Raw genomic sequence first — 19,222 nt, 5'->3', positions numbered from 1 at the left:
GGCCTTGGCGATACGCAGGTCGATTTCACTATCGATGTTTCCATTTCTGGAGAGTGTGCTGCCAAGATATGTGAATTTGTCCACTGCGTTTATATCCTGTCCATTTATAGTAATGCTTAGATCCGAGTAGGCTTTCCCAGGTAGATATAAGACTTCAGTCTTGTTCGTATTTATGGTGAGGCCAAAGTCTGAGCATGCTCTTGAGAATTCACTGATGGTGCTCTGCAGATCGTTTTCAGAGCAGGCATTTAAAGCACAGTCGTCAGCAAATAGCAAGTCTCTGATTACTGCTGCATTTGTTTTTTGATTTTGCTTTAAGTCGCCTTGGGTTGAATAGGCCACCATCAAATCTGTATGATATATTTATCCCTTTTTTTTTCTCTATTTGTGAATTTATTTGTCAGCATAGCGGAGAACATGATATTGAACAGTGTAGGTGCTAGGACACAGCCTTGTTTTACCCCGTTTGATACTTCGAAGGGCTCTGATGGTTCTCCACTTTCTTGGACACGAGCCTTCAAGCCATCATAAAATAGTCTCTCCATGGTTATGAATTTTTGTGGACAGCCATACTTTGACATGATCTTCCAGAGTCCTTCTCTGCTAACAGTGTCGAATGCCTTTGTTAAGTCGACATATATTGAGAACAGGTCAGAGTAACAAAAAAGCTAAAACAAATTAATTCCCCTTATCTTATTCATGGTAAACCAGTTACACAGACTAAAAACGCAAAATAGGTAAGTGTTGAATAAATGAAAAACTGTCACGGAATCCGCATATTGATGAAACTATCAAAAAATCAAACAAATAATTAGGGTTTATTAGAAAAAAAAATTCTATAAATCAAATAAAACATAAAACTAAAATGTTATTTAACCTTGGTTAGGCCAAAAATAGAAAATACATCCTACGTTTGGGACCCCTCAGCTCATGAAAACATTAAGAAACTGGATCAGACACAAAATAGAGTAGTGAGATTTATAAAAACGAATTTAACATTTGACTATAGTAACACCGTTAGTAAAATCCCTAAATTTAGAAAGCCTTCAAGATAGAAGTCTTAAAAGTAAAGTAGAATTTATACATCAAACACTTAACCATCATCTTTAAATACAAAAACAAATTTTAATAATATACTCAGAAAGACACAAGAATAAAGGCACATTCCTCTTTCCTTATGCAAGGACCAATTCGTACAAAAGCTCCTTCTTTCCTAGCGCTATTAGAGCATGGAATGGGTTGCCTGAGATAGTTAGGAAAATCAGTGATTTGGCGAAGTTTAGGTCATTGGTTAATATGCATGACTAAATGCATGACGCGTAGGACGTAATCATCTTCTTTTTTTTGAAGTAACGTCTGTAACATATAAGATAAGAAGAAGAAAACAATCAACATGTTGCAGACATATTATCACACCCCTACAGTCAAGACAAAAACATTATGAAGTTGTCATGTTCGCCAAATACAAGTTGTTTATATTCCTGATCATTTATTAGATAACAAACTACAAGAAACAGAATTAAATTAAAAATAGTAAAAATTAAGAGAAAAAATCATGAATGAATGTCCTAACAGAATGAAAGATATGGAATATATATATAACTTAAACTTATTTTGATTTTGTAGATAAGTTGAAATTCAGCAATCGTATAATATTAAAAGAAGAAGAAGCAGTTATTCCTAGCAGTATGCGTTGTATGAATTGATCTAATCTGACTTCACTTCTTACTAATTATTACTTTTCATTAGCCTCAGACATTATTAATTAAATATACTTGATAACAACTTTCAGTTCTATAAAATGAGATTTTATTAATCACTGGGAAATGCGTCCTGTCTTTCTAGGACGTCGCTAGTTCTAAATACTATTTAAAACACAATATATTTATCTAATTAAACTAGCATACTCTCTAACTAATACATAACATTTCATCTTTCTTTCTAAAAAAAAGTTTAACAATTAAAAACAAATAGACTACAGTCAAATGTCTTTACAATAACAAGGAAATTTTTTTTCGAAAAAAAAAATACAATAAAAATGGAAATGGACAACACAACAAATATATTCTCTTGACGTCTCGGGTAAGTTCACTGATATCTTGCAAAGTTCGTTCACAACTGCGATAACTTTAATGATAATTCACCAAAATATGTCATATAGTCATTTCATGAAATCCCATAAACTTTTTGGAAATCCAACATGGTAAGTTCAGTACCACATTATCTCTGAATAAACAGTAATGTCACTGTGAAACACAACCCTAAAAAGTCCATAGAGTCTCTGACACATACCACGCGAGACACAGTTCAACAATAAGATTGCTGGTGAATATAGTACATGACGTGACATACAGTTCAAAGTGTGACCTTACTGCACAAACTGTAACAGTCCATGAGTAAGAAATATTACGTATAGTTGCTACAAGTTACGCTGTACACGGTTAAGTTCATCACGTCACAAGAACGTTGTTTACGATGTCAAGTACCATCTCACAGTTCATCTTCACGAGCATCAAGAAGCATCACAACTTCATAACATTTTCCTATTATGGATAAAAGTAATTAAACATCCATTAATAACTTATTATAACGTTTAAACAGTGATACTTGATACAACTCTCAATTTCCAACCCATCAGTAGATTTTTTCTCATACCCTAATTAACAATCTGGTTTATCTAAGTTACTCCTAATTCCAACTGCACAGCATCCATAATCTTTTACAAACTTCATAGGTTTCCCATTTATATAACCAGAGTGTTAGTTTCATCTTCAACAAAATTTATTTCTTCTACACCCCAACAATAGTTCATCTCTTCTACTTCTTCACTTTCACTACTTTCTCTACTGTCCCTATCATTGGTGAAATACACTCTACTTTTGTCATTTCTGTTTCTGTTCTCTTTAAACTCAACTTTTTTACTCTGTTTCCTGTAACTGTCCCTATTTTCTGATCTATTGTACTTCACTTTTTTACAGTGTGCTGCAATATGTCCTCTACCTTGACAATTAAAACAGATGATCTCTCTATAGTCAGTACTATCTCTATTTCTATCATTTCTGCTTTCATGTCTCTCTTTACTCTTAGTTTCTTGACTCTATCCTACAAAATTAATGTGTTTCTTGTCTTTATTTGAAAATGAATTACTTGGATAAGCACTGCTGTAAGTTCTCATAATAGTAACATCCTCTAATTTGTTTGGTTTCCCTCTTTGATGAATAACTGTAACTGAGATTTACATTTGTTTGTAAAATTATCTATCAAAACAAAGTTTTTAAGTCCCTCATAGCTTTGATATATTTGTTCAAATGACATCCATTTACTGAAATAATCCTTTTCACGATTTACTGTTTCTTGAGGATCTATCTGACTAATAGGAAAATTTTCAAAATATTTCTTCCTAAATGTACTGGCTTTATGACCATAGGCATTAACAAGTACTTTCTTTAATATGTCATAGATATTCTAAATGGTATGATCATGGTTCTGACAAATAGTTAATGCTTGACCTTGAACAAAATGAAATAAGATTTGAGACCATTCATGTTACAACTCAAAACGCTTTTAAATAGTCTGAAATACTGTATCTTTCTGAAAAGGCTGCAGTTTCTTTCTTAGCCAATGATTAGTAGTTTGATTATTCCTATTTTCATTCATGCTACTACCATTATTTGCACTTATACTATGGTTTGTGTTTTCATTCTGAACGGTATCACTATTCTTATTGCCATTACTAGTCTTATCAGTATTTGTGTTTTGTTTTTTTAATTCAACATCTAACCTCAATTTCTCTAAATCATACTATAATGTTCTATCTGACTCTTTATTTAATAATTCTAAGTCTCTAATTTTTCGTTGTCTCTTTGCTCAACTTCTAGTTTAGTTTTTTCTAATTCTTTTTATCTCTACATTCATTCTCTACATACATCATTTGTTGTATATAACTAATTAATTCCTTTCCTATCAACTCTTTTCAACTTTTTAGCTTCAGTAATAACTTGTTGTCTAAAAGTATCCATATCATCTCCTGGAGCTGTAGCCATTTTTTTACTATTATAATCCTACACAACACTATTTTTATATATTGTTATAACTCTGCCTTGCGCACCGCTATCTAAGCTAGAAGGTGCGCAATGTGTTAGACTAGACAAAAAAAGACGTCAACATCAGGGAGAGAAGAACAATTTCCGCCAAAGTCAGAGCTTATAAAATGTCGAGATCAAGAAAGATGTTGTTAGACATGCATTTGTGATGTCCTGTAAATAAACATGTGTGCCTTGTTGAGCTGCCTACCCTTAAGTTATCACACTGGTGTCTGAAGTGGGACTATAAAGGCAACTCAACGAGAGAAGGTTGGATTCGATCACAATGGTATCGTTGGAACAGTTAGATCAACTCTTAGTTAAAAAACTTAAGAAGGAACTCGTTACCGATATCTGAAGCCTTGAGGTACCAAGAAGGTGCTTAGAGCTCGTCTCCGGCAAGCCCTGATCGATGATTACGAAGATCCGGATACCTACCAATTTGAAATTAAACCGAAGATTTTTGACCTTATTGGCAAGATGCATGAAGGTATTGATGCAATGTGGGAACAAATTAACAGTATGAGGAACAAGATAGATAAAATGGTTTCTCGAGCGAAAGAATGAATAGATTTGTTGAAGAAGCGGTTGCCTGTAGTCTCGTTGGTGAAGACGTTGCATGGTCAGGAATGTGGCTGCACAAACAGTGGTGACGGAGACGCTGGAGATTGGAGCGCCGTCTGTGGCTGTGTTGTGGGCAAGTCTTGTGGGCGTGACTTTCAAGACGAGAAACTTGACGACGATTGATGCGACGATCTCAACGGGATGTTTCGAATCAAAACGAAAGAAACAAACGAAGAAACAAGAGAAGTCTGCTATGTGCCTGAAGATTTTTTTCTTAATGTATCTGCAACAAGTACCTCAATGAGCCAAAAATATCAAAACAACGTTGGGTCTGCTTTCAAGCTTGCTGCTCTGGACTTAAAGACCTCTTTTTATCTGTCAGTATTTTTTATGATAACTCAAACCACGAAAGCCTCACGACCGTTTCTGATTCTTTGCCTTGGATGTCGTCGGGTGAAATAGCGAATACAGGCCTCAACAATGGCCTAGACAGAAAGAACGAATTAAACTTTGCCAGCGGCATAAGAGAGAACTTGATGCTTGGCAACTACATCCAGGCGATTGACATGAACTGTATAGGCGGCGCCTTGCCGGGACATTGCCCATGCCAAGAAACCCAGCTACTAGATCAGTGAGATTGACCTAAACGTTGATGATTTAATTCCAGCGAAACCTGATGTGCTTGAAAACATGGCTACCAGTGGGCCTACAACTGTGTCACGAGACGTTCATAGCGAAGCGTCTTAGAACAACAACTATGGAATCTACAGTGATCGCCACAACCTCCATTTGTGTTAAGTGGCTAACAACCCTGACCTTCACTAACTCTCCCTGTGTCAGCTGGCTGGCATCAGCGGCTATCGTCATAAGGTCGAAGCAGCGACCAAGATTTCATTTCAAGCATAGACTGGCCAACTGAAAGAAGAGAAAGCGACGGCTGTGGAATACTGTGCAGATGGCTTCGTGGGCAACAGGCACAGTTTTCCACCGATCGACCTCCACCTGAACTATCAAACCTCCACTGCAATGTTTCTTTTCTGGACAAGAAGTTCTAAGAAGGGGGCAATGTTATAACTCTGCCTTGCGCACCGCCATCTAAGCTAGAAGGTGAGCACTGAGTTAGACTAGACTAAAAAGGATGCCAACATAAGGGAGAGAAGAATGATTTCCGCCCAAGTCATAGCTGATAAAGATGTCGTGATCAAGACAGATGTTGTTCTACATGTATTTGTGATTTCCTGTAAATAAACGTATGTTTCTCGATGAGTTGCCTCAACTTAAGTTATATAGTAATATAGTAACGATACTTAAATAACTGATAAAAAGTATTATTTACGTATTAAAGTATTATTAACGTTCAACTTATCGCTACTACTGTTTTGTAACAACTTACTTTTAAACTCAATAAACTCAAAGTCTGATATCAATGTACTTGGCATATACATTCAACTAATTTACCATGTAGTCCAGATTTCAACTTAAATAAGATCCAGAAAATTTCTAAGTACTCTACACAGTACTAATAATTTACTCAAACCTTCCAATGACCAAACCTTTACATCAATCGGCTAACTACCGAGATGCGTACATTAAAACACTAGTTTCTTACATTGACAATTTAATACCAAATTGTCTATACTCACCTCAGATCTACATTTCTGCTAGATAAGGCTTATAAATGTGGCTTACTTTATCAATAAGCAGTTTATGACAAAAAATAATCAATAACTTTATTCAATAAAGAAAGCAATATATATACAAAATTAATCTATGAAAAATGAAACTTTCGTCTGTTAGAAAGATAAGAAACAAAAGTGATACAATAGTTGATAACGGTACGAGACTTACGAAAAAAATCAGTAATGATTCACGTTTACATACAAGACAATTTTACAACTATACATATATGTGGGCTCCTTGATAGTAAATACCCAGTTTTAATAACACTTCCGGTTCACCCTGATATAACTTGGTAGCAATAAACTAGCAAGTGGCCACTGAGTCCTATAAAATCTATTTTAAACAAACTAGTAGAAGGAAAAATAAACTTATCTTTTATATTGAAAGCCCTTTCGGCCGACAAGTATCACACAAAGCTCAGTGGTCAGTTCAGGCTTCTCTGTCCTGACATACTGGAAGGCTTCGGTTCCCTTTAAGCTCCCGTCGCTTGTCACAGAGTTGGAGTATATCCTCTGTTACCCAGGGTTTTTTGGGGCAGGAGGAGCTTCCCTAATATTTCCAGGGCTGTATCTGTGACTGCTGTGTACTTTAAGGGTCATTATAACAAGGTTATGGTCGCTTCCAATGTCAGCTCCAGGAAAACTTCTTGTTTTAGCCGTATGGATGCTTGTCTCAAAACGTTGCTGCACCATGATATAGTCGATCTGGTTGTGGTGCTCTCCGTTCGGACTGTGCCATGTGGTTATGCGCGATTTTTTTGTGGTATCTTAGTGTGTTAGCCAGTAAGAGATGGTTGTATTTCGCAAATTCTAATAGCCTTTGGCCTCGTTCATTGGTTGAGAGGATTTCAGGGGGAACAATAGATACTAAGATACTTTGAAAAGATATATTTTGAGAAATTGGGTAGGATGATTTGGGTGACACATCTCGCATTGACGCAGGTAGAGTTAAACAAATGAAGACAAGACCAGCACCAAGCACTGGTCGTTGGCGTCATGCGTCTGGCGATCATCTCTTTGGGACTGGTCATTACCTGTGGCACCTATCCCGCTCCCGCTCTTCTGCGCACAAGAAAATGATGTGAAACACAAACACACATTTACATGAAGTAAATGATAAGTCACATTGATTAATGGACTTCTTATAGCTCACTTAAAAAAAAGGTTTTAGAAGCAGATATAAAAATAATTACTCAAATAACCTATATAATGTACGAAAGCTACTAATGTTTTTCGCTTAAAAATGTGTTTAAAAATGTAAAACAAAACAAACAAAATATATATTCTACCCCCCCCCCGGTCCCACAAAAAAGTCTTAATAACTTAATAATTTTGACTATTTCATGCACTCATACTGTGAAGTATGGATGGCAGCCTGGTGTTGTGTAATGTTAGAGATTTAACAATAATTAAATAACAAACTTAAATTCCTAAAATAGCATACACAAATATTTTTTCTTCTGTACGTGTAAAATATGTCTTAACACAAAAACTCATGCAAAACATAGATATGCATAATTCTTTTTAAAGAAATAATACAATTAACGTACATAATGTATTTCGCACCAAAACGTCTCTTGCGCAAAAACGGAGTCGCCCAAACGACCTTCGCGCCAAAACGGCATCGTCCAAACGGCGTCGCCAAAACGGCGGCGTCAAAACGTCCTGCTTCGCAAAATACTGTACATAACGACGAATAACTTACTTGACAGCGAAGTAAAACTATCGATTTCTCAATGTCCTACGAACTCTAGTTCAACTGCTAAAAAAAAGTTCTGGCTCAATTCGAGTAATGTTCTGGGGTCCTACGATCTCGTCTCGGGTTCGTCAAAATAATGTTCAGGAGTTATTCGATCTTGTCTCGGGTCGCCACAAAAATGTTATAGGCTAATCTAATCTAATTATTAATTCTCATTAGCTTTGAGAACATTATTAATTAAGAATACTTAATAACAACTTTCAGTTTTATAAAATGAGATTTTATTAATCAATGGGAAATCCGTCCAGTCTTCCTAAAACGTCGCTATTTCTAACTACTATTTAAAACACAGCCTACTTCTAACATAACGCCATGTTGGACTCTTTTGGTCTAAGTCTTACGTCATTAGTCTGTCTTTCTACGTAACTACTTTTACTGTCACTAAAAACTATACACAATATATTTATCTAACTAAACTAGCATATTCTTTAACTTCTAGAACTGAAGAAAAAGGTGCACACACTACACATACCGAATGACGGAATGATAAGGAGAGCGTGACAGACTATGTTCTGGCCAGGTATGACTAATGAAATAAAACAGACTGCTTTTCAAGAAAAGAAACCAATAATCATGAGAGAAACATTTAGACAGCTTGATAAAAAAATAGTCCATGGGAAAGGTTGGTGATGACTTAATGGATCAAAGGTGTCTCAGAAAGAACTTTGCTAACTATGGTGATAAACAAAAAGAAGCAACATAAGAAAAGAGATACAAATAACAAGTCACGTGACATTGTGATAAAGGGACGTATCAGCTACATCAATTAAAACTTTATTCAAGACTACAGAAGGGAAACATAATTGACGTAGGTTAAATTAAAAAAAATCAACTAAAAAGAAATGTAAACAGGTTAAGAATGGGTATTGATAATGTCACGGTTCTTTATTCTAAGGAAAGATATAGAAGGAGGAGTAGTAGCTTGGGACGAGAGAGAGAGAGAGAGAGAGAGAGAGAGAGGGAGCTAGAAAGTTAGATTTAGAAGTCGCTAGTTTTATAAGTAAATAGTTACTCATTGTATTGATCATTTTACTGAATCCTGTATCTGCTTTATATATCTTTGTACATACATTTATTGTTTCAAGTTCAAGTTTAAATTTGATCAATTAAAAATATTGAAAAAACATATCACCACTTTGTTACTTCATCGTTTATTAAAGTGTTTGAACTTTAATTAAAGCATCTCTGAATCCGCATATGTCACAAGTTTCTATAATCAAGATCATTAAATCAAACAAACATAATAAACACGTGACATAAATTGACACCTCCGACGGCTGTTAGTACAACGAATCTTTTTAGCACTGTCAACGCTGAACCTCTGTGTAACTAGTAATTGACACAATAGCATAATTCGAATTTTTCAACGTGATAACTACTACAGGATCAATACATTCTTCTAGCATTCTTTGATGTCTGCCACGATGTCTGCCGCGATACTAACCAACCTGTAATAATCAAAACAACTCTTTGACAGTTGTGTTGCAACAAATTAGAACTAGAGATAGTTCTACGTCACAACTCAGCCTCTCACTACGAAGAAAACTTCACGTTCAAGTCTACTATGTGTCTTTACGACAAGGTCAGTACAACCTTACGTCATTTTACAGGCTTGATCTATCAACTTTTATTGCCTTATCTATTTACTTACTAGCGTCAAGTAATTGTTTTTCATATTGCCTTATCAAGTGGAAACCCGTGTTTACTATCACCTACTACAATAATAATCTTATAATGACGATTTATAATGTAAAACAATGAACTATAGTGTATCTTCTAAATAAAAAAGCCAAGTACATATTACTTTAACAACCACTTATGTTCTACTATCAATTTAACAAGTACAAGACTACTAGCAATTAATTTACCATGACAGCCAAAATGTTAACAATACAAGATTTTCTTCAAATGGCCAAAGAATTAGGTATGTTTAAACCAGAAAGACTACAAAAGGCAAAACAAGAGCTTGAAGAACATAAAAAAGAAGAAATGGAGCATAAACGCTTAATGAAAGTGGAAGAACGCCTTATCAGAGAAAAAAGATATATATATATACAATTAGCACAGGCCCAGAAAGAAATAGAGAGTGCCCAACAAGAGTCTCCTGTTTTGACAAATTTAAACACATGTCAAAAATGACCAACTTACAAGAATCTAAATACAAAATTTATTCCTTTCTGATGCGTTTTAAATAACTAGCAAAAGCATCAGGTCTACCTGAAGAACAATATTCCAGAACATTAATGAGCCTTCTGACAGGTAAATCCATAGACATTTGTATCCAACTTCCAACACATGAGGTTTAGAGACAATCTTTGGTCTAATTTTACATCAAGATATGTTGGGCTTTCTTCTTTGTTTATGGCTGTGAGTCTATATTTACGATGTAGATTATTTTTGCTATTTTGTTGCTGTGGCTAAGATTGAATAAACTTACTTTTCTTTGTTTATTCCCATTTTCCATAATTTTGAAAATGTGGAGATACTTGTGAGGGCTGTGTTTAATTTGGATCTAGTCAGCACTGGATACTTTTCTATTGTTCAAATTAAGAGGTCATCTGCGTAAAGTGCCTTATTGACCGGGAGGTTATTCATGAAAATTAGAAAGAGTGTGCAGCTAAGGGTTAAACCTTTTTTTTACTAGAGATGGATCCTTTAAATTGGGTTTGGTTGGTTCTGTTTTTAGGAAAGCCCTGATCCAGCTATACAGAATAATACTATCGGGGTGAGAAAAATAAATAGGAGAGAAATAGTTAGAGTCATTGAATTTGGAAAAGGGAAGGCATTTGTGAGGGTGACCTAAGTTGTCGAGGTCATTGTCTAAAATCTTGTGCTACGGCCTTAGCAAAGCATTGAACAGTAGACCATTGTGACAAGTCAAAAACTCGCTGTCAGAGTCACTCAAATTTATCACAGCATTAATTATTATTTTTCATTATTTATTTATTTTATTTCAATTATTTCCCCGTCCTAACCCCAATTTCTTCACCCGCACCACCCTTTCCGCTCCAGGCTAGACTTAGTTGACCACCTTGGAGATAGCTAAGGCGCGTCCTTTCATTTATCTGCCCTTGATCGGGGAAAGGTAAACACACAATCTCTTTTGTCTTGCCCGCCGGATGTCTGAAGGACGGTCGCGGTTGACACCACCTTGGTTTGAATGCATGCTAATCCTTCTCCCCCCCCCCTTCTCTCACGTCTCTCTTTGATCTAAGAGATTACCCTGGTCAACACACCGCGTGATATTCCAAGGTGCGGCTCCTACCTCGAGTCAAATCCACCCACGTGTAAGATAAATCTTAGCCTAGGACATTTCCTGTGTCCGCCCACGTTCTCCAGGCCTGTATATAAGTAGATTCAAATCAAGCCAGACCCTTTCACTCCTCTATCGCTATCGATCGAGTCTGGACTATATCACTTATTATCACTCCTAGAGGAATACCTGGTGGTAAGCCGAACTTAATCACAAGTTCCATCTTAATTACTTTTGTGCTATTTCCACTGGATATTATCATGTGTATTTTGCTTATTTCATTTGTATTTAATTAGTGCATTGTGTATTTCTCACTGGCGTAAGTAGAGAACATAAACATGTCCTATGTATGTGTTTATGAGTTGCATTAATCTATTAATGCTACGTTGCTCAATTGATCGTTGATGCAACCATGTATATATTTGTACATCTTATTTTATTTCCTTTATCTCGGTTGACCGCCTTGATAATTTTACTAGCGCACTAATACTGCGTCTAGAAAAGAGATATGAATTATCTCCCCTTTACTCATTTTACTCTAATGAGAGTTGCGCCGCTTGAACGGACACACCATTCAAGCGCGCTCCATTGTTCTCGACCCACGGTCATATGTAAACAAATCGTCTGGGTCGCTGACCACCGTCCATTCCCCCCCCTCTCTCTTTCTCTATCCACCTCTGTTGTTTATTTGAGATTATTATTTCCCCTTCTATGTACATTTTTAGATTATTATTTCCCCTTCTATGTACATTTTATATTGCTACTATCTGCCATCTATTATTCCAAATCCCATTTGTCATCATCTCCCCTTTTGTGCTCAAAAGCAATTTTACCAATCTGACGAATGCACCTCAGTCGAGGGCATCGATAAGATGCATAAGAGACATGTCCTAACTTGTCTTTATTTATCCGCAGCCTCCCTCAGGTGTCTGCCTATTCGCTATCAAGAATCACCTATTGCCTATTTACTTGCTATTTGCTGTTCAGTGTCTACTCGACGCCACTCAACTACTGCCTATGTGCTTAGTGCTATTCAGCGCTATTCCTGCCTACTGAGATCTACTCAACTCTATCACTTGGCGCTATCGGCATTGCCCGCCTATTCGACAGCCCACCTGTCAAGCTATTAGGTGCGACGTCCCTATGGATTCAGATCTGTGTGAGACGTCATAGCTACGCCAACCCTCTGCAACTCACTGGACATATCCTGTCAACTACGCTGCCCACGGCAGATCAGCTCTGCCCGCAGTAACCTTGTGCCCACGGTAGCCGGCCACCCGCCCTACTGTGCCCACTACAGATATTAGATTTTGGGATTGAAACTTCACAAGAACTATATCACCGGCGTCCCTCTATCCGCTAGAGCGCCACCTCCAGCTGCAGAACCTCAAGCCAGGACACAGCCAGCTGCGACATCAACAGGAAAAACCAGCTAAGTCAGAGGACAAAGTGACATACTCTCATTAGGTGCAAGAGTGATGATTCAATCTAGTAATACTCAGAGATAGATGCAAACCCTCCCCCTTTTTATTCTTATATGTATATTTATGTAAATAAATATTCTTTATTTTTAACTTTTGTATCTATCTTTCATTGCTTTGTCTCGTTGCGTGTCTGCTCCCGATTCATATGCTGATAAGTGGGAGTTTGATAGCATTAAAAATAATCATCCCCTAGACATTAAACGCGCCAAACACACGTCACATTTCCCCACCTGTCACAACCATAATATCGAGACTATAATTAATCGTAGCTTCTTAAGATATACAACAAAGGATTAATACCAAGTAATATTTCAGTTTCTGACACGTCTAATACGTGTAAATGACAATACCTTAGGAGACAGTTTTTTCACCATAGTAGACTAGCACCACCTACTTAGAACACTGTTAGTTCCCACAAAGCTCGGGCAACAATGTGTTTTGAGTTTTTATAAGTTTTGGCACATCGGCACATATTAGGCCATGTTGTGCCAGTAATCCTTCAAGGATTACTCTCCTTTTATATAACAAGAGCGAAATCCCATACAGATATTCATTAAAAAGCAAGGTTTATTCACAGATAAAATTGTAAAGGTAGTAAAAATTAATAATTCAGTAAAAATCTTATGTAAATTTTATATGTTCACAATTACACAAATGAAATATTCGTAGACAACCCCACCTCTTGGACAAATCCCAATATCTTCCCTGGGCCGACATTGTCGAATAGTGTTGTGCGCCCTAAAAAATGTTTTCCTAATATCCTGGTATCTGGGGCAATCAATGGGGATATGATCCACCGTGAGGCGAGAGTCATAGTGCTCACAAAGTGGGGGCTCCTCTCTCTTCAGCACAAAGGAATACGTGAAGTAGGTGTGTCCAATCCTAAGTCTGGACATGGTCGCGCTTCCACGACTTGACAGACACTTAGATGTGGGCCGCCACCTGACATCTGCCACTATTTGTCTAAATTTGTTGTGAGTCTCAGCTTCCCATCGATCCTGCCAATCTACAGTTTTTTTCACAGAAATGGAAATGTTTTTAATCAAATTTTTAGCACCAATTAAAAGTGAAATAGTCCTTTTTAATTCATGGCAATGGATATTTGAAGCCAAATTTTGCAGTACGATTCGCTTCAGTGTATCAAAAAGACACAAAATTGAATAGTTATTAGAGTTTGCATTTTGTAAGAACGCTATTTACATTTTGGTATGTATAGAAACAATGTAAATATTAATTTTTGAAAGCTTGCATAATAGGATAGCATAATCATTTTCGTCAAGATTTTAGGCAAAAATATGAGTTCATTCTATATAAAAAATGATAATCTGTTATTGGTATATGATTTGATTTGATTTTTTGATTTGAGGCACATCGGCACTATTTAGGCCATGTCGTGCCTGCAGTCCCTTAAGGACTACTCTCTCTCTCTAAACAACAAGGGCCAGATTCTATACAGTCTATAATTAAAATCAAGGTCTATTCACAGTTAAAATAGTAAAGGTAGTAAAAATTTAAATATTTGGTAAAAATCTAATGTAAATAGTTCATGTTCACAAATTCAGAAATCAGATCTTCGTAGATAGCTCCACTTCCCGAATAAAGCCCAGTACCTTCCCAGGGTCGACATTATCAAATAGTGTTTTTAGATTAGTGGCTCCAAAATATTTCGCCCTGACATCCTGGTATCTGGGGCAATCAACGAGGATATGTTCCACGGTGAGGCGAGAGTCACAGTACTCGCAAAGTGGGGGCTCCTCTCTCTTCAGTACAAAAGAGTGCGTGATGTAGGTGTGGCCAATCCTAAGTCTGGACATGGTTGTGCTACCACGCCTTGTCAGACCCTTAGATGTGGGCCGCCACCTGACATCCGCCACAATCTGCCTGAGTTTACTGTGAGTCTCAGCCTCCCATCGGTTCTGCCACTCTCGATAGGTGGCAGAGGCAATACTTTGTCTCAGGTCCGAGTAGGGAATTTGGGTTCCTGACACCGCATGATTTAGGGCTCTCTTTGCTTCTCTGTCTGCGGCTTCGTTTCCCTCAATGCCAACATGGGAGGGGACCCAGATGAAGGTGACATCCCTACGGTCGGCTGTTATTTGGTCCAACAGCTTCAGGCTCTTATGTACCAATGGGATGTCAGTCTTCATCCGCCCCAAAGCTTGCAATGCAGATTTGGAGTCGGAGCAGATTATAAATGTACTCCTTTCTGATGCTTTTACGGCCATAAGTGCAAGCAATATTGCGTGCTATTCGGCCGTAAAGATGGAGCAGCCATCGGGGAGTCTACGGGAGATTGTTTTGTTCCGAAAGGAGCAGGCACACGCGACCTTTATCTCCATTTTGGATCCGTCTGTGTAGATGCTGCCACAATCTCCGTAGCTCTCCTGCAGTTCCCTAAAGTGGACTTGTAGTATGCTTGGGTCTGTATTTTCTTTTTTGAAATTAAGGAGGGATAAATTTAATTTGGGTTTATTCATTAGCCAAAGAGGATTCTGAGGGGTTTCTATTTTAGAGATTTGGTCAATGGGTGGGGTTAAATTTTGGATGGGTTCTCTCATTCGAAGGCCCAACGGCCGTATGACGTTAGGCCTTCGATTGTATAATTCTACCTCTGTGGGGTTAAATATGGAGTCAAAAGCAGGGTTCGTGGGGTTGGATTTGAGCTTGACTATATACTGCATTGCAAGCTTTTTCATTCTTATATCCATGGGGAGTTCTCCCGCCTCCACATGGAGACTTGGGATAGGTGATGTACGAAACGCGCCGAGACAGAGACGCAGGGCAGCGTTTTGTATTGGTTCCAGTATTTTTAGGTACGACTTCCTTGCTGCTCCATATATTATGGATCCGTAGTCTAGCTTGGATCGAATTAGACTCCGATAGAGCAGCAGCAAGGTATCTCTGTCAGCTCCCCAGTCCGTATGGCTGAGTACTCTTAGTATGTTTAATGACTTTTGGCATTTCTTCTTAAGTTCCTTAATGTGGGGGAGAAAATTAAATTTGGAATCTAAGGTGAGGCCTAAAAATTTTGTAGTTTTCACGACAGGGATCTTCTTTTTGTGTATAAATAGTTCAGGGTCTTTGTGTAGTCCCCTTAGATTACAAAAAGGCATACTAACTGTTTTGGAGTCTGAGAATTTGAAACCATTATAGTTTGCCCAACCCTGAATTTTGTTTAAACATAACTGTAATTTCCTTTCTAAGGTGTTCATGTTTTTCCCATAAGTAAGAATGACAAAGTCATCAACATACAAAGAGCACTCTATGCCAGGGGACAGCGCATTTATGATGCTATTTATTTTAATGTTAAACAGGGTGACTGACAGAATGCTGCCCTGGGGTACACCCATTTCCTGGTCATGAGTGTCAGAAGCGGAGTTGCCCACTCGAACCTGAAATTTTCGATCTTTCAGGAATTCCTCCACAAAACGGAGGAGGTGTCCCTTAAGCCCCATAAGCGCCAGGTCACGTAGAATGCCATGTTTCCAGGTTGTGTCATAGGCCTTTTCTATATCGAAGAATACAGCTACTAGATGTTCTCTTCTGAGTAATGCATTTCTAATATAAGCTTCCAGCCTTACCAGGTGGTCAGTTGTTGTCCGCCCCTGCCGGAATCCGCACTGGTAGTTTGAGATCACTTTATTCCTTTCCAGGTACCATACCAGCCTACTGTTAATCATTCTTTCCATGGTTTTGCAGATGCAGCTTGTTAGTGCTATTGGTCGATAGTTAGCTGGGTCAGAGCCGTCTCTTCCCGGTTTAGGTATCGGTATAACTGTGGCTTTCCTCCAGCTGTTTGGGAAAGCGCCTGTTTGCCACACACAGTTATAGACCCCTAGCAGGACTGCCAATGAGGGTTCGGGAAGGTGCTTGAGGAACTGGTAATGGATTTCGTCTTCTCCAGGCGCTGTGTCATGTGACTTGTCCAGCGATTCCATCAGTTCCTCAAGCGAGAACGGTTTGTTGTAGTCTTCATTGTTATCTGACCTGAAATCAATGGGGTGTCTTTCCTCCCTGGTTTTGACTTTTTGGAACTCTGGCGTGTAGTGTGCAGTGGATGATTTTTATGCTATTGAGGATGCAAGGCAGTCAGCTATTTCTCTGGGGGACGTGACAGTTCGTCCTTGGTTTTTCAAATGCCCTATTGCATTTGATTCTTTCCCTTTGATTCGCCTTACTGCCTTCCAAACCGCTCTAGCAGACGTTTTGGCATCCAGACTGCCGACAAAACTTCTCCAGGAATTCCTTTTGGCTGACCGTATGGTTTGTCTAGCCTTTGCTCTAGCTATCCTGAATAGCTTTAGGTTTTCCTGGGAAGGATTCTTTATAAATGCAGCCAGTCGTTTTTTCCTATCACCAATAGCACTTTTGCAAGCTGTATCAAACCATGGTTTGCTAGGCCGTTTTGGATTTGCAGAGGTTAGGGATACAACTTTCCTGGCTATACTTAGTAGCTTGCTAGCAAAGGTATCAGCTGGGTTCTGTTCATGGAGGATATTTTCTGTGATATCCTCAAAGCATCTTTTTTGGAATTGTTCCCAATCGGCCTTATTCAGTTTCCACCGCTGAGGTCGTCCCAATGAAGGGAGATTGTTAGTAATGATGATTGGGAAGTGATCACTTCCCCGTAGATCATTGCTAACTGACCATTTAAAATCGTCCAGAAGTCCGGGGACGCATACGGTGAGGTCAATGCATGTGAATGATCCAGTTCCTGGGTGCAAGTAGGTCGGTGATGCATCATTAAGTATGCATAAATCATGTTGGAGGAAGATATCCTCCAGCATACGACCTCTTGTGTCGGTATTGTTGGATCCCCACATGGTGTTATGGGCATTGAAATCCCCAAGGATTAAATAAGGCCAGGGGAGTTGTTTCAATAGGTCCTCCATGTCTGTTTGGTTTAATGGAGCGCCTGGTGGTAGATACAGGCTGCAGCAAGTGATAACCTTGTGAAGAGTTATCCTAGCTGCTACGGCCTGTATTGTGGTCTGTAGTTCTACCCTCTCATGGGGGATGCTATCCTTCACAAGGATACAGACTCCACCTGATGCTCTCTCTGCATCCTCAACATTCTTGGTGTAAGCACGGTAGCTTCGGAAGCTGATGCAATCTTTCAGAAATGTTTCCTGTAAGCAGACAGCTACAGGAGTCTCAGAGTCCATCAGTAGCTGCATTTCCTCGTAATTGGCCTTGAGGCCTCTACAATTCCACTGTACAATTCTGGAATCCATGGCTTATTCTAGATGACCTACTTGGAGCTATTTGGCCTTGGGAGGCCCCCGGAGGGGTTTCCCTTTATTCCAGTGACCTTGGTATTTTTATTCTTGGGTTTGGATGGAGAGCAGGACAACCCCCTTTTGGGGGAAGTCTTTCTCTCTGGAGAGGGGAGATCCCTCTGGTTAGAGCGGAGGTTATTTCCTCCTCTCTCACCTCGGGCATCCTCTCCGCTTTGATTTCTCCCCTTAGGGAGTTGGTCAACCTCTAACTCGGTAGAGGTTGGGGTGTCTGTCTGGGTTCTCTGAGGAGAACCTGTGTCAGACATGATGTCTCCGGGTTCTCCCGGAGTATTGGTTTTGACATGCTGCTCAGTCTTCATGCTCTCATCAGCGAGCACAGAGAACCTGTTCTTTAGCATGACAACAGGGCTTTCTTGTTTCTTCAGAGGTGTGTTCTTTGGCGGTGTTTTCTTCTGAGTTGGAGGAGGAGGAGGGGGTGGTGGGGTCAATGTGTCCGTCTGTGTGGCTATGGATCTTCCTTTCTTAGCAACAGCCTGGGCGTAGGTCTTTGTCAAGCCGAATTGGCCCTTGGGTAGGGCCAGTACAGCCGATTTCGCCTGGCTAAAGGTACATCCGTTTCTTGCCTTGTACTCCTGCACGGCAACCTCCTGTTTCCACACAGGGCAGTCCTTGGAGTAGGCTGAGTGGCCAGCTTGACAGTTTGGGCATTTGAACTGGGCTGTGCAGCCCTTGTCCTCATGACCCTCTCCAGCACATCTGGCACACACAGTGTTCCTCTTGCAGACTGCCGCGCCGTGTCCATAACCCTGGCACTTGAAGCACCTCATGGGGTTAGGTATGTAGGGCCTCACTGGAACTCACATACTCTGGCGGTGTCCTAGTTCCGAATGTGAGGATAATAGTGGCGGTTTTGACCTCCTCACCCTCCCTGCGCCTGGTAATGCGCCGGGCATGGGTGACTCCTTCAATGCCCTCCACTATTTCCTTCTCGGAACATTCCAGTAGGTCCCTAGAGCTGATTACACCTCTGCTGGTGTTCAGACTCTTGTGTGGCATGACTTCCACTTGGAGATCACAGAGTCTTCTGCATCTTAAAAGCCCATCAGAGTGTGTCTTGCTGTCTACTTCTACAAGGTGTTCCATTGATTTGTGTAGCTTAGA

At 39.1% G+C, this 19,222-nt stretch overlaps 1 protein-coding gene across 1 annotated transcript in view; it reads right to left on the bottom strand.

Moving 5' to 3' along the window:
- Positions 1–2,743: 2,743 nt before the first annotated feature.
- LOC106064832 (uncharacterized) overlaps positions 2,744–19,222 on the bottom strand; it is a 99,507-nt gene continuing 83,028 nt past the window's right edge. Inside the window, exon 20 of the mRNA XM_056017635.1 lies at positions 2,744–3,000. Coding sequence (XP_055873610.1) covers positions 2,744–3,000 — 257 coding nt within the window. The remainder of the gene's footprint in view (positions 3,001–19,222) is intronic.

The sequence above is a fragment of the Biomphalaria glabrata genome, chromosome 18 (assembly GCF_947242115.1).
Source record: "Biomphalaria glabrata chromosome 18, xgBioGlab47.1, whole genome shotgun sequence".
Classification (NCBI taxonomy): Eukaryota; Metazoa; Mollusca; class Gastropoda; family Planorbidae; genus Biomphalaria; species Biomphalaria glabrata.
Note: the sequence above shows the minus strand (reverse complement) of the source record. Positions and strands in the feature narration are given on the sequence as shown.